Raw genomic sequence first — 15,207 nt, 5'->3', positions numbered from 1 at the left:
CCTAGAGATACTTGCCACTTCTGTCCTTTATTAGTCTTCCTCAAATGCTTTTGCACGCATGTCGTCTTGATTTTTCCTATTGGTAGACCTTGGATAGACCGACTCTTTATTATTTCACTGTGGGGTAGGGGGTCCTGTGCCCACAGTTTGCCTATGTAGAAAATTCGGAATGATATCTGTGGGAAGTGGAGGTTTTTACAACCAGCTCTCGCAAAGTTCATCCTCCATCTTGAATTCAGAGGCAGACAGGTATACAAGGTATAACTGACTGATTCTCAACCCCTCTAGCGCTCATGGGTCCACAGCTTGTGCTCAAGTACACAATCAGCACAACCAGCATATTACTGCAGATAAGAACATAAGAAGAAAAGCAAGGTTACAATAGCCCTGTCTAGCCATGCTCTGGATGTTTGCGGATTGATTCTTTGATTCCAAGGCCATGTTCTGGATGTTTTAGCTGTGGTTTGAAGGTGTTATTAAGGTGTGTGTCCCTGCTCCTTCTGGCTTGTGCCAGCATCATAACACATCATGACTAGGCTGGGTTATTGATGTTATGGTTTGCATTGCAATGTCCCAGGTGTATGCTAACATAACATATATCTCTTGCTTTTATATTGCACATTTTGGAATTAGACCAGCAATGACAAACCTGCAGGAGGAGGCTTGTAACGGATCAGTGCCTTTGGAGTGGAGGCACAGTTCATATTTGACCCCTGTTACAGACAGGAGGAAGGTACTGGCTAGGACAAGATCTAAGTCAAGTGCTGCAGGATACCACTGAGAAAATGGCCCCATCTGAGTTAGCAAACAGCGTGCAGAATGAGCAGCCGCACATTTGAATTAACCTGGATGAGAAGCACAATTGAGATGAGGCCACTTAGTACAGTAGGTCCCGGATCAAAACCATGCAAAAGGGACCAATCCCTCCTGTCTTTCCCACCACAGGACAAGTGCTCTCTGCATTGGAGAGGCCTGCATTGGGTATAAATTGGGTAATAAGATCATGTGCAGCGAATCCTGGCTTGGAAAGCTTCCCTGCGGCAGCACAGCCTGCCAGTCACATGCTGGGAGAAGCATGAGGTGGTTACCATGGAGAAGCAAACAGGACATAATGTGCTACTTTGCTTGTGCAGGTGCACTTTCCCATAATCAGTGTCTGTGTACACTTGATTCCGCCATATCTATTCCACAAGGATCATATCCTGACTTAGTTTTGACAATTTGTTGATTCCTTACATGATACAGCCAGAAACCATATCACCCTTATCACAACTGGCAGCCCTCTGAAGCCAAGCAGGTGTGCGCCTGGCCAGTACCTGGATGGGAGGCCTCCTGGGAAAATTGAGGTTGCTGCTGGAAGAGGGGTAGTAAGACCAGTAGGGGGTGCTCACCCTGCTGCCTGTGTGGGTTCTAATGCCCCAGCACAGTGATGGGGACACTGTACCGTAAAAAAAAGTGCATTCCTTATGATGAGACATAAAACTGAAGTCCTGACTCTCTGTGGTCATTAAAAATCCCAGGGCATTTCTCAAAAAGAGTAGGGGTATTACCCCAGTGTCCTACCTGAATTTGTTCCTGGTCTTTACCAAGAGAGCGTGCTGGTGCAATTTTGTCTGCCATCTTAACATCCATTGGGTGCTGCACATTAGTGGTGGAGGAGGGGAGTCCCCATTACCTGTAAAGAGCTTTGAGTGGAGTGTCCAGAAAAAAAAATAATCTAAATGTAAGGAATTTTTATTATATGATCTGTAATTCCTAGAACATTTTCACGTTTTTCTTGTTGGTTTAAATGAGAAACATGCATTATTTATTCCTCCCCTGATGCCCAAAGAGCAGCAGGGCTGCGTGCTGCACAGTATCTAATGAATTCCTGCTCTGTGGTGTAGAATGATGTTGTGTCACTCTTCACCCTGCCTGTGGTTCCTGTGTGTGGCCGATGGCCATATTCACACCACAGTTTACAACCGGGAGCAATGTCTGACCAGAGTATAAGAGCATTTAGAGAGAATTAGTGGACACTGATGTCAGATTGTTGACACTTGAAAAGTTATTGTCTGTGTGAGTCAGTAAGAATTATACCATTAAATACCAATTACATAAAACAGTAATGATGATGATCATTTTAAATTAACAGCTATCATAAAAAGACAGGTCTTCAAATGAGTATTAAAACAGTCCACAGTAACACAGAGTCTCTAATGGATTTGAGCAGTGAGTTTCATATACAGTATGTGGAGCTGCACGAGAGAAGCCCACTGTGTGTAGCTTAGACATCTTCTGACTCACACTTTCTTAAGAGGTGGACCAAGCTTTAAATTAGTGAGCCTTTAAATTAACCTGGACATTCAGTGCTTAAGACACTGAAGAACAGGAGAACCTTAAAGTCAACTGTACATGTCACAGGGAACCTCTGCAAGTTACAGGATTGGAAGTACAGAACATATATAGATCCAGAATAGTTCTGGGTGATACGCAAGCCGCAGAGTTCTGGATTTACTAATCCTTTTTACTTCTTTAGAAAGTACCCTGTCAGTGACAGTGGTCTAATGCAGATTAAATAAAGGCACAAATCAGTTTTTCATCTTAAAGGTAAAAATGCCTTAATTGTAATGACTTTGAGATAGCCCTTTGTTTTTTTTAACACAACCCTCTGCTGGTTTTGGACAGTAATTTAGTGTATTTTTTTTGCCTTACAGGCACCATTCTGATATTTCTACTACAGAGGCTTTCTGTAGTTTTGGTCTCTCCATGTTGTCTGGGTCACTGCCATGTTTTATTCATCAAGAATTGTGATGAGACACAACGGTGCAGTTTTATCATTGATGTCTTAGAGCCACATGCTTTCAATGTAACTGATATTAGGGATTCTTCATCGCACGTGATGCATAAGGGTTTGATAAAGAGGTGCTTTACAATTTGACCTGCCAGGTACTGTATTAATACTCACTGCTGAACCCTAGCCCAACGATGTATTCAAACAATATTCAGTCAATACGAGTCCACTTATATTAGAGAGCCCTCAAAGAAATGTTCCAGAAGTGCTACGATCTTACCCTCTGAAATGTTTACAACAGGTTGACATAGCTGAAGAAGCCTCCTGGGTTGTTAGCCTGTGAACCTTTCTCCAGTTTCTGCTCAGTCCCAGCTTTTGTGAAGTGTGCACCACTCTCATTCTGACATGCTACTGGGTTTTGACAGAAGCGGGATACACGTGAGCCGGAGAAAAGCACTCGGTTCAGAATGCGAAATAAAAATTATTCCGATTTTTTTAGAAACTGTGCAGTTAAAACTGCTTTTTTAAAACCAGACAGCAGTATTATATGGAAAGACCTGACTGAATCTGTAAGTGTATTTACAGCTACGTAGGCTGACGAGGGGCTTGCATCATTAAATGGCAACTAATTACTGGTAATCTGTTCTGAGCCGGATGTCTGCTGCTGTAGACTCTTTAAAGCAGATTGATAGTTGCAGATTACCAGCAGGGAGTGCAGGCAGATTAACTACAAATTTCTGACACCCGGAGGCTCAGTTCAGAACATCAGTGCACAAGGTGACCTCAGAGCTCCTGAGGTAAGAGTTAGGGTGATCGTCTCAGTAGCTGAGATCTATCAGGATTTGACGGACCATGATTGAAGCCAAGTGGGGAAGATTTTACTGCCACACAGAACAAGGAGTTTCCCCTTTGAATGTCTGCACGTGGTCTTTTCATCACTTTAAATGACACTGGTACTGTACAAGAGCCTGCACTGGAACACTTTGCTTGGTAATTTCCCCATCTGATTTACCTCCTAGAGAAAATGGTGGTGGGATAATTAGGAAGCAGGCTTACTCTTGAGCTGGGCTGCGGTGTTTGGACTTTGGAGAACTTCTATCCTCATCGTCATTTCCAGAATCTCCCAGTTTACCCTTAGATGAAATGTAGTATGTACTGATTGATTGAAACATGTGCTAATTCTTTGACTGGTTGCTTTGATTATTAGAAGAAAGTCTTCTGCAATCTGAATCGGATTGTTGCACAGTGTTTCTGCTGTGATAGTACAGTCAGAAACATTAAACACAAGTTTCATCGTAAATTTCTTCATTCTGAGAATTATGGGAGGATTATGGGATATGTCCTCTTTTTCCTTTTCTTTTGATTGTTGGCTGTGTCATTAGCCTTTCGTAAATCCCAGCTCTTATATTTGATCAGGGGAGAACTACATCTGTCTCTGGGTTTAGTTCTGTAGAGAGAGTCTAGTGGGGAGGATCTGTCGGAACCTAGATACTGAGTCAAGGATATATGGTTGCTTCTTGTATTCATGAACATGTTCTAATTGCAAACGTTGTGTGAAACATTAAGTCATTAAACATTAATAGAAAGTGAGGGGCCATTGGTTGTCTTAATAAGAGCTGTCTGTACTGTACATCTGTGTGCGTGATCATCTCACACACTTCCCTTGGAATGGCTGAGACAGAACAGAGGGGGTTTCTTTTAAAATGGGACAGTGGCAAGCTACAGAGAGATGATAACAGCAGGTTCCAAGAGGTGACCTTGCATTTCAGACTGGGATAACAGGGGAAGGGCATTTTTGTGTCACTGTGGGTGTGGTGATTGAGTAACTTCTGCTCAGCTGGGAGGATCTGTTTAGTCATTTTGGGTCATGCAAACAGTGAACTGTCATCTAGGTTAGGGAGGCTGACCAAATAGAGTTCCTACCACTGTTTTTTTAGCCTGAGAGTCTCTAATGACATTATAAATATTAGGAATTCGGGTGGGTGATCTTTTATCAGACTCTTCTCCAGTAAAATCAGTGGCACTGGGGCAAATCTAGCCCCTACCCTGGGCACTCCTGGACAATCCTAGTGCTTTATAAAGTTCTTAACAGCAAAAGGGGATATGGCACAAACTATGATATGGCTTGCACAAATGTAGGAAACTATTATTTAAACTGTGGAAAACTAATCTCAGTAAATGTGAGGTTAAAATACTGAAAAACATACAAAACCCACACAAATACCTCACAGATGCACTGTAGTTATGTTTTGTACTGTAAGTGACAGCGTACACTGGTCCTTGGTTTCCTGGTAAGGGTATATACTGTAGCCTTGTCAGAGTGTGGTACCTCCCAGAAAGGAGTTTTTCAGTTTATGTTTTTTTAGCAATTAAAACATTGATTCTCCAAAACCCCAAGGCAAGACTTTCTGATTGAATGCAGATTTACTGGTTAAGTGCTTAAAAAAGCCCTTTCTTATGGAAATGGGGGAGTTGAAAAGGACATTAAAAAAAATATCTGTTTCTTTAAATCAAAGAAAGCTCTGTTCCAAACTAAGCGATTTCATTATTACAAAAGGAAAAAGCTAAAAAATTAGTTTAGTTAATTCTAGTATGTTCTTTATTGGATTACAGTGTTGCTAAATGAGTAAAAAAGATTTAAGGTAAACGTGTTCTCTACCTGAGGCTATTCAGTCATTTGCTAAACTCAGGCCTGTAGGGGCCCAGTTGGATTTGCAATCAGTGCATCTATGTTAAATGAAGAAAAAGAAACGTTTCTCTTTGTCGAGCACATTGCCCAAGGCGATACTACACCATCAGTCATTGGTGAGCGATTTGCAGGCTGAATGAAGTGCTGGTTAAATAAATGAGAGGCTATAGCTGGTGGTTGACACAAGAGGGTGCTGTTTTCTCTGTCTAGACTGAAGTCAGCTTTGAACAGCTCTCAAGTGCAAAATTGTGCTTTGTAATGTTTCTTTATTAGCCATATACAATTTCTTGCATTAGGAATTCGTCTTTACGCATACCCCTGCTTTTCTCCACGAGACACAGACAGGGAGAGAAGCTTGAGGTCAGAGCGCAGGGTCAGCCATTGTATGGCACCCCTAGAGCAGTTGGGGTTAAGGGCCTTGCTCAGGGGCCCAACAGAGTAGGATTCCTCTGCCAGCCACAGGATTTGAACCGGCAACCTTCCTGCCACAGGCGCAGATCCTTAGCCACAGAGCCACCGTATTTTTACAGTTTGACCTTTCTCAGTCAGCTAAACTGGAGTGTCAAGAAATGTGAATTTGCACTTTAAGCCTTTGTTTTCTGAAACCTTTGTGACAAATCCTAACAAAACCAAATAACTGAAATCAAGAAAAAGGGTTAAGAATTCAATGGCAAAGAGCAGAGGCCAGTATTGACTGAAGAAACTATGTTCTTCACTAACGAGGCTGCGTTAGTTCCATACTCTCACAACCCTTGAGGTAAAGAGGTATGCAACAGGCTATCCAGCCTAGTTGTTGATGCTGATAGCCTGTGTTCTTTCAAGAAACAACTGGATGGCGTCCTCCAAACAGGATACACAAAGGATTTGGGGAATCTTCAATCAACAAACAGATGTATAAGATGCTTGGATCAATTAGCTACCGTTTTCCACCTGGGATAGATGGACTGAATGACCTCTCATCTCTAACCTTTCTTAAGGTCTTGGTTAACATCAGATCATGCCTGCCTTGGGTCTCCAAGTAGCTCAACCAGTAAAAGCACTTGCCTAAGCACTTGTTGACCATAGTTCTATCTGACTATGGGTTTGAATGTGGGTCATGTTGCTAGCTGGCTGTGACCAAGCTGAGGTGGTGTCTTGCTTGTTTGTGCTTGCGTGTGAACCAGCCAGTAGTCACAGTCCGCACCCTCAGCAAGTCTCTGAGGACTTGATCCACACAGGTCAAAGAGCAACTAACCTGTCATGCCTGAATGAGCATGAGCAGCTACCAAGCTACCCTAACGTGGCAGGCCCCTTGAACTTCTATGAACTGAGGGCAAGGACAAGCTTATTTCAGGCAGTGAGCCTAGATGCACAAGTGGAAGAAGTGAACTGTGAAAACTGCAGGCTCTAGCCCTGAAATAGGCAGCTGTTAGTGTAGCTAAACATTGAAAGTCATCTGTATGTCTTCCGCTTCTTGTTATAACATTTTTTATTTTGCACACGCCCTGTTTATGGTTGTGGGCAGCACCTCGTAATGGGTAAGTCTCTGGACTCATGACTGCCGGGCTGTGGGTTTGAGTCCCAGCTGCAGACACTGCTGTTGTATCTTGAGCGAGGTTCTTTACTCAGGCTGCTCCAGTCCACCCTGCTGTACAAGTGGGGACCAGTCCTACTGGGAGACTCACGTGTTCTTTCATCCACTGTCCGGCTGAACTGGCCACTCTGCTCAGGACATTGTGTCCAGAGAAAGAGTAAGGCCAGAGAAAGGTGGATGATGATGAGATAAAACCCACTGGAGGTGGAAGAGAAATACCCTGTCCCCTCTCTGTTGAGCTGGAAAAGTCTTCCTCAGCCATCATTTCTATAAATTCTCTTTTTGAAGCTGTTTCAAATAGTGGCAAACCAAGTTAAACATGTCCAGAAGACATAGAGATCGAGCAAACCTTAATCAATCCCAGAATACTCCACAGTAAAGAAAGGACATAACACTGGTGATATAAGCTCTAATGTCAAAATGCCAAAATATTAGTTGTTTATGCAGTTTTTTCTCTCCCTTGTGACTTTGCACATAATTGAAATGATTTGTAAAATCTGTACCACAGCCTGCAGGAATCCTCCTACAGAGTATCCTCAGCCACACTTAAGAAAGTTTCAACTCTCAGAGTTTCACTTTGAAATGATCCTGTCAATGAAGTTTATGTGCTGAAAAAAATGAGTCACAGAACTATGAGGCCACATGCTGTTTTCCAGCAGATGTTCTGAATAGATAATTGAGTGAAGGTAAATGTAAGAACTAAGTATTCAGCTGATGTTTTTAAATTGACTGCAGGGAAGCAGATAAAACCTCTGTACTGCATCCACAGTAATTTATAACAGGCAGAGCGCGTCTTTCCAGAGGGTGTGTTTTTTCTGTTCTTTTTCCAAGTGACACACACATACCCTTGGAAGAAGTCTTGGTTTGGCTGGGAAAATCATTTGCATTGGAATATAGCTTTTTTGATTGTGCTTTCGCCTGTGAACAGGACCCGACCAGCTGACATAAAAGCACAGTCGCCTCAGAGCCCAGACCCTCCAGCTTCTCTCCCGCCGACTGAACGCATGCACACACAGCTGCCCTCCCTCCTTCCTGCCTGCCTGCCTGCCTGGCTCCCTCTCTGCTCTCTCTTCTCTCAAGGCAGCGGTGGCTCCTCCTTCTGGAAAGACGCTGTCCCTCAGGAGCACTCCACATTGATGAATCAATCCAGCACCCCCCTCCCCACCACCACCACACTCCCCTGTTTCATTGAACCAGACCTCTACAGCCCATAGCTGGCTCCAATCCAGGCAGGAACACGCACACTCTCGCGCGCGCTCTCGCTTGCTCACCGCAGAGGTAAGGGGATGAGGCGATGTTCTGGGACAGGAAGCACGGAATGATGGGCAACTCGCATCGCCAGCCCAAAGGGAGGCACAAAGCCAAGGAGGCAACAGGTACCAGTCCTCTACACCCCCGCCTTAAGCCTGCCACAGGCATCAGAGAGGGAGTTGTGTGGCGTGATGCAGATTGCCTCTTGCTGTTGTTTACTTATGCTTGTGCTGAAACAGAGGAAGGGAATGCGTGTGTCTGTTTGTGTTGGGGGGTGGAGTTCGAGTGCTATTGGTGTTGGTGGGCTTGCACTGCGCTGTGCTGCGCTGTAAGCCTTGAAATTGAATAATGAGATTTTTATCTGTCTTTCCAGTGACAGGTTTTGTATTGACGCTTCTGTCTTTGTGTGTTTGTTCTGAGATAAAGCAGATGACAGCACCTTTTAAATCTCCCTTCTCTCCCACACCCTCTTTCTCCTGACACTGTCGCAGGAGGGACAGGCAGTTAAGGTGCTGTCTTTCCAGGATCTTTGCACACCCAGACCCTGGTTTCACTGGCTCTGAAGGAGCAGTGAGCAGAGACATGGGTCATCCACAGGGCAGTGCCTGTGCTGTGTAACAGGTGAGTCTGGTGGCTCAAAAGGCATGCACTTGTGCAACAGTGTGATATGTTCTCCCTTAGCACCTGTCTTAGTTTTAGCTCGACGTTTTGAGGTCTGTGTTTTTTCTCTATCTATTCACAAAGCTGAGAGGGATCTTCACCTTGACCATGCTCTCTTCCCACGGCCTGTGCTCTCCCACTTGGCTTCTTCTCATTAACAATTCCTGCCCTCACCTTGCAATGACTGGCTGCAGTGACTGGCATGAATTCCTTTGCATTGTGGGTAATAGCGTCTGACCATCAACTCTGTAGCGATGTGAGGGAGGGGAACTGAGAGGCACAAAATGTACAGAATTGTCTCGTTGTGTGCCTTCACTTTGTCCATTGTGAGAACCTTAACCTTTTATGTCACTGTCCTTGCTCATGATTCTTGTGTGTGAATCTACCATGGAAGTTGGTTGTATCATAAATCCTGAAGAATCAGGTACAAATTAATCGGTTGCCCCGTTAAAACTATTTGAAGAGTTTTGTAATGCATAGTCTTAACTGAGTTTTTTTAAATTGCTCAATGATACAGCCCCTGAAAAACCCTGGGGCGATGCGGTGGCTCTGTGGCTAAGGATACGTGCCTGCGGCGGTTCGTATCCTGCAGCTGGCAGAGGAATCCTACTCCGTTGGGCCCCTAAGCAAGGCCCTTAACCCCACCTGCTCCAGGGGCGCTGTATAAATGGCTGACCCTTTGCTCTGACCCCAAGCTTCTCTCCCTGTCTGTGTGTCTCATGGAGAGCAAGTTGGGGTTTGTAAAAAGACAAATTCCTAATACAAGAAATTGTATATGCCCAAGAAAGTGATCTTATCTAAAATTGACCTCTAGTTGTTTTAGACTGCTGTCAGAGAATTAAATGGTGGGAACTGTGTGCTTAACAAAGTTCCTTGCTTCTATTTCTAATTAGTAAATGCGCCTGGAATGTCAGCTCCTGCTCCCCTCAAGGGGTCATTAGTTCTTTTTTTATAAAAAAATATTAGCGCCTGTGTTCGATCATATAGGAAGGCAATGTGTCTCAGATGGCATTTGTCTGAACCCATCATAAATTAGCCTTCCCCTGTTAAAAAGAGCTTGTCTAATTAATGTTATTCTCAACCACTTGAGAAACATATACTATGCAAAGCTTGCCAATAACCTAGTTATTGATGAAGGGTACAGCTACTCTTAACCATGTATGATATAAAGAACATGGCCCTTTCATGCTATACTCAGTCATACAAAGATAAGGGAGAGATGGAGTCACATGTTGATTGCTCAGCTGCCATTTTAGAAAGCCAGGTGCTTCCAGGCAGGTGTTACCTGCATGGAGCAAAATGAACAGGGCCAACTCACTCACCAGCCCAAATACTAAGGGGCAGGCACCCGTTAAACGTTAAAACTGAGAATCTGCAACATGTCGTTGGGCTGTTTATAGAGAGGGAGGGTGAAATGAAATGAAAGGACATGCTCAATAGCGAAAGAAGGAAGCCCCCTTCTCAAAACCTGGGCTAGAACTGCCCCAGAAAACCAGCCTCCCGAAAGCAGAAGAAAACAGGAGGATTGAAGCAGAAACCAGGTGGTGGCAAAGCAGGTCTCAGAGATGGCCTTCAGGATTCAGCACGTGTCCCAACCGTGGTGAAGCCCTGAGGTAGGAAGCAGTCCAGCTGCTGTCTTTACCACCAGTTTTGCTGAGCAGCCACACCAGGGCAGTTCATGTAGGTGTGTACCTGAGGGCGTCCTCCTTGACTGTTCTTTTCCATGGCTTCTGTTCATTCATTAACTGGTTCTGATGAAGACTAAGCAACTTGCCAGCAGTTATGTCACCCTGCAACTCACGCCTGGCAACCCTTTGAAGTTAAGCAGGTGTGAGCCTGGTCAGTACCTGGATGGGAGATGGGAAATGCTAAGGCTGCTGCTGGAAGAGTGGGGCCAGTATGGGGCGCTCACCCTGCAGTCTATGTGTGTCCTACTGCCCCAGTATAATGACGGGGATACTATACTGTAAAAAGTCGCCGTCCTTCTGATGAGACGCAAGACCGAGGTCCTGACTCTCTGTGGTCATTAAAAATCCCTGGGTGTTTCTCAAAGATTAGGGGTGTTACCCTGGCATCCTGACCAAATTTCCTAATAATCCCCATCTATGGCTTCATCACTCTGTTCTCCTACCCACTAATAGCTGATCTGTGGTGAGCGTTCTGGCGCACTATGGCTGCTGTCGCATCATCCAGGTGGATTCTGTACATTGGTGGTGGTTGTGGGGAGTCCCCACTACGTATAATAATAATAATAATAATAATTGCTTACACTTATATAGCGCTTTTTCTGGACACTCCACTCAAAGCGCTTTACAGGTAATGGGGACTCCCCTCCACCACCACCAATGTGCAGCATCCACCTGGATGATGCGATGGCAGCCATAGTGCGCCAGAACGCTCACCACACATCAGCTATCAGTGGGGAGGAGAGCAGAGTAATGTAGCCAATTCATAGAAGGGGATTATTAGGAGGCCATGATTAGTAAGGGCCAATTGGAAATTTGGCCAGGACGCTGGAGTTACACCCCTACTCTTTTGAGAAACGCCCTGGGATTTTTAATGACCACAGAGTGTCAGGACCTTGGACGTCTCATCTGAAGGACAGCGCTTGTTTACAGTATAGTGTCCTTGTCACTATACTGGGGCATTAGGACCCACATGGACCGCAGGGTGAGCGCCCCTTGCTGGCCCAACTAACACCTCTTCCAGCAGCAACCTTAGTTTTTCCCAGGAGGTCTCCCATCCAGGTACTGACCAGGCTCACACCTGCTTAGCTTCAGTGGGTTGCCAGTTGTGAGTTGCAGGGTGATATGGCTGCTGGCATAAAGTGCTTTGAGTGGCGTGTCCAGAAAAGCGCTATATGACTGTAAGCAATTATTATTATTATTATTATAATTATTATTATTATTAATATGGGCACTTAGTGTCCAATGTAGTGGATCACCTGACAGGACACATACTGTATCCTTGTCCTGCTTTAACATGTGGGCAGTTCCACAGTTTTGCCAGTTCAGTCCAAACATACTAGGCTTCAATTCAGACAATATTTATATATTTATGATGGACGATTCCTGAGTCTGAGTTGAAAGGAGGGAAACAAATAGCTCTACTAATAATAAACACTGAACAAAAAGACATGATTCTGAGGTGAAAATATGTCTACTTTTTGTCCATGGTTGCCCAGGATCATGGATAAAAGATTAGCTTTTTTAAAAAGGATCTAAGTTGTGATTTGGAGCACAAATAATTAAAAGCATCTCACAATTTAAAGGGAAATGGATCTGATTGAAAGCAAAACTCCAGTGAGACTTGCTGTCCATTGCTTTTTGATTGTAAGACTGTAAGAGCTTGCTAGAATGGTATGCCGTGCTTGGGGTTGCAACAAGGAAGAGAATATATTTCTGGAGGCCAGAAATCAAAGCTAAGCTGCCAATCTGTAGTCCTCTGGGGCCACATGGTCTCCACGTTTAAGCTTGTCAATAAACTTGATTGATCTTATTACTTTCTCAATAGGACATACTTTAAAAGTATTCAAGGTTAGTCAGAAAGATGCACTTGGCAAGACACAGCGGCTTTTCAGATCTGAACCCTGGAAAGAATTCTTACGGTTTCCCTGTTAAGAACCTGTTAAGTAATTGAGAGGCAACTGACCTCACTATCCCCAGATGCAGGGTCAGAGGTCAAGTATATTCTTGATTGTAGTCCTGTGGCCTCAGGTGAACTTGCTGGTGGCCACATGTAAGCAGCAATTGCACTGTTCCCTGTGTCAGCAGAGCTGCTGGATGGCATGCAGGTGCTGTCCTCAAGGGTGCAAACACCTGGCTTTGATAGTAACCACGGAGGGGGGAGTTCGGCTTCAGTACTGGCAGTGGCAGCCAATTTTCTTCTCTCCCTTAAATAAACACGCCTTGTGCCCTTCGCCACGTAGCTGATATAATTCCAACTGGCGGCCGCCTGACACATCAGTTCGTTAGGAAATGTCCTGCAGGAAGTGAAACAAGGCTTCTTTGGCCATGATGACACACGGTGCTTTCCCTCACAATGAGAAGCTCAAAGTGTTCCGCTATACAGGGCATTTTATTAGCTCAAGCTGCAGTTTTCAAGTTTTCAAATGTTTGTTTAAATGATATCACTAAATATCACTAAAATAACTGTCTTGTCTACTTAAAAAATGTCTAGAAACGGGGAAACGACAGCTGCACTTTCTCCGTTAAATTACTGAGACGTGTAGGCTGCTTTCAAATGCTCTTAACTAATAATATTAACTGAAAATCCTGAAAATAACATTGAATTTGAAGGTTCTTGAAGATCCAGTCTACTGTGTATTGAGTCTTTCAGATACATATCATTCCCCCATTTCCTAAATGGAGATTGTTTTAATTGTAAACTTAAAATAACATTTAAAATAACATTTGAAACTATATACAAGTACTACATTTCATAGCGTATATATATATACATGTATATAGTGATCAGGCTGTGTGAGAAGCTGATCTGGTTAGTTAGAACGTTATTCAGGGTCGGGTTTCATACTGAACAGCTGTCAGTATTATACGGTATTGTACTGCGCGTTGAGCACAGACTCGCCAAGGCGTCATGCAGTCAAGCTAGTAAAAGCATGACACACAGTTAAGCATGAAGGTGTGAACCGATTGCACTTGAGGTCCACGGCGTTCTGTTTGGAATCTCTGCTCCGAAAAACATTGTTCACTTGAGCAAAAGTGCCAGATGTATTTTGCAGCAAACGGTCGGGCTTCTATTTTCACACGCCCGACCCTGCTGGCTGCTGGAATTATTTTATTATTCTCATTGAACAAAATTCTCCTCACCTCTCTGAGGCAGGAAGAGGCTCTAATGTGGGAAGGAAAGAGGATTAGAGTGCTGACAATGGGCGGAGAGGGGGGCTGCCTCCAACATTTGGTTCCTGCTCATTTCCTTTCTTTCTCCCTGGACATGATGAAGGAAGTGCAGGCTCCTGTGTGCTCTCCCTCTCCCTCCCCTTCTCTCTCTCCCACACTCGCACTGCTTCCCTCCAAGTCAATGGGAGCTTGCGCTCTTGCTCACAAACGCTGTGCCTTGCTTTGCACCACAGATCAGTTCTCCTGCTGAACTCGGGCTCTGTCTTTCCCCCCTCAACTAGTCCCTTATGCTTTGGCTACACACTGAGCTCAGTAGCCCGGCTGCTTCATGCAAATGGAGTATTTTGCCCACTCCAGGATCCGAGGAGGTAAGTGAGGCAGCTTTCCATGGAATTTGTGAGACTGGGGGAACTTGTTTCATCTCTGTCGTCCTTAGATTAGATGGGTGGAAGGCATTACTTAAAGCACCGGGAATCTGGTGAAGGGGAGGACGGGATTAGGGAAAAAAGTAAGGAGAATCCAATGCACTTTAGCTTTTCCTCTTCATTTGTTATTTGATTTCTGTTACTCTGTGAAAGTGGGTTATGGAATCGGAGGGATAGGTGCTGTTCTGTGTGGAAGCTGCAGGTGTGGAGCTCTGTGTGGTTGGAAAGTGAATGCTCACAGGTGGGCTGGCCTGAGATTAGTGTGAATGGAGTCTGAGCAGCTGCCAGTGTGACACACCAGGCTGAAGAGAATAGCATTTCATGTTTCACTAACTGACAATGTATCCCACTACCTTCATTTTATCACCACTGGCAACACTATGCATGCAAATGAAGTACCTGTGAAATGGTACCAGTTGTGCATGTTTTATACAGGTCTCTTTGGCTAAATGCTAAATAAATAAAGCTTTCCTAAGAGATACAGTATTAGTGGAGCTCAGATCTCTCATTCTTTTTTCATGAGTCCATTATTAGAAGGGGTTCCTGACTTAGACAGAAGTAGTATGTACATTTTTATTTTCTATTCGTAACATTCTGGTAGGGACTAAACCTGTCCTTGTTTGTTTCTGAGATTAGATTTGTGAATAGCTGCGACAGCTGGGTCTTTACACGGGACTGTCTCCTGTACCCTCTAAAGAAATGGAATAGACTTGGGTTTGGCCTGGGATCCACATAGTCCCAGTTTGTTTATCTTGCGGACGTGGGAGCTACATGAATCATTGCCGTGATTTTCTGTGTTTAGGAGAAAAGGACATTGCAAACATGTGTTTTGTACTAAAACAATATGTAATATTTCTGTAATTATGTAGCATGTATTTTTATTTTTGCATTTTATATGCAATGTGGGGGCAACATGGTGCTGGTTACCATTGCTGCCTCACAGTGCTGGGGCTCTGGGTTCAATCCCCAGATCAGGG

At 44.2% G+C, this 15,207-nt stretch overlaps 1 protein-coding gene across 5 annotated transcripts in view; it reads left to right on the top strand.

The window, feature by feature from the left end:
- nhsl2 (NHS-like 2) overlaps nt 1-15,207 on the top strand; it is a 102,479-nt gene that overhangs the window by 45,157 nt on the left and 42,115 nt on the right. Inside the window, exon 1 of one of the 5 annotated variants that reach the window (XM_088649139.1) lies at nt 7,589-8,411. The exons of 3 other annotated variants lie outside the window; for them this stretch is intronic. In XM_088649139.1, coding sequence (XP_088505265.1) covers nt 8,330-8,411 — 82 coding nt within the window. In that variant the 5' untranslated portion in view covers nt 7,589-8,329. Of the gene's footprint in view, nt 1-7,588; nt 8,412-13,778; nt 14,174-15,207 lie in introns of those variants that run through there. One more of the 5 variants, XM_088649140.1, reaches the window with a different exon arrangement.

Source organism: Lepisosteus platostomus, chromosome 10, assembly GCF_059453375.1.
Source record: "Lepisosteus platostomus isolate fLepPlt1 chromosome 10, fLepPlt1.hap1, whole genome shotgun sequence".
Taxonomy (NCBI): Eukaryota; Metazoa; Chordata; class Actinopteri; order Semionotiformes; family Lepisosteidae; genus Lepisosteus; species Lepisosteus platostomus.
Note: the sequence above shows the minus strand (reverse complement) of the source record. Positions and strands in the feature narration are given on the sequence as shown.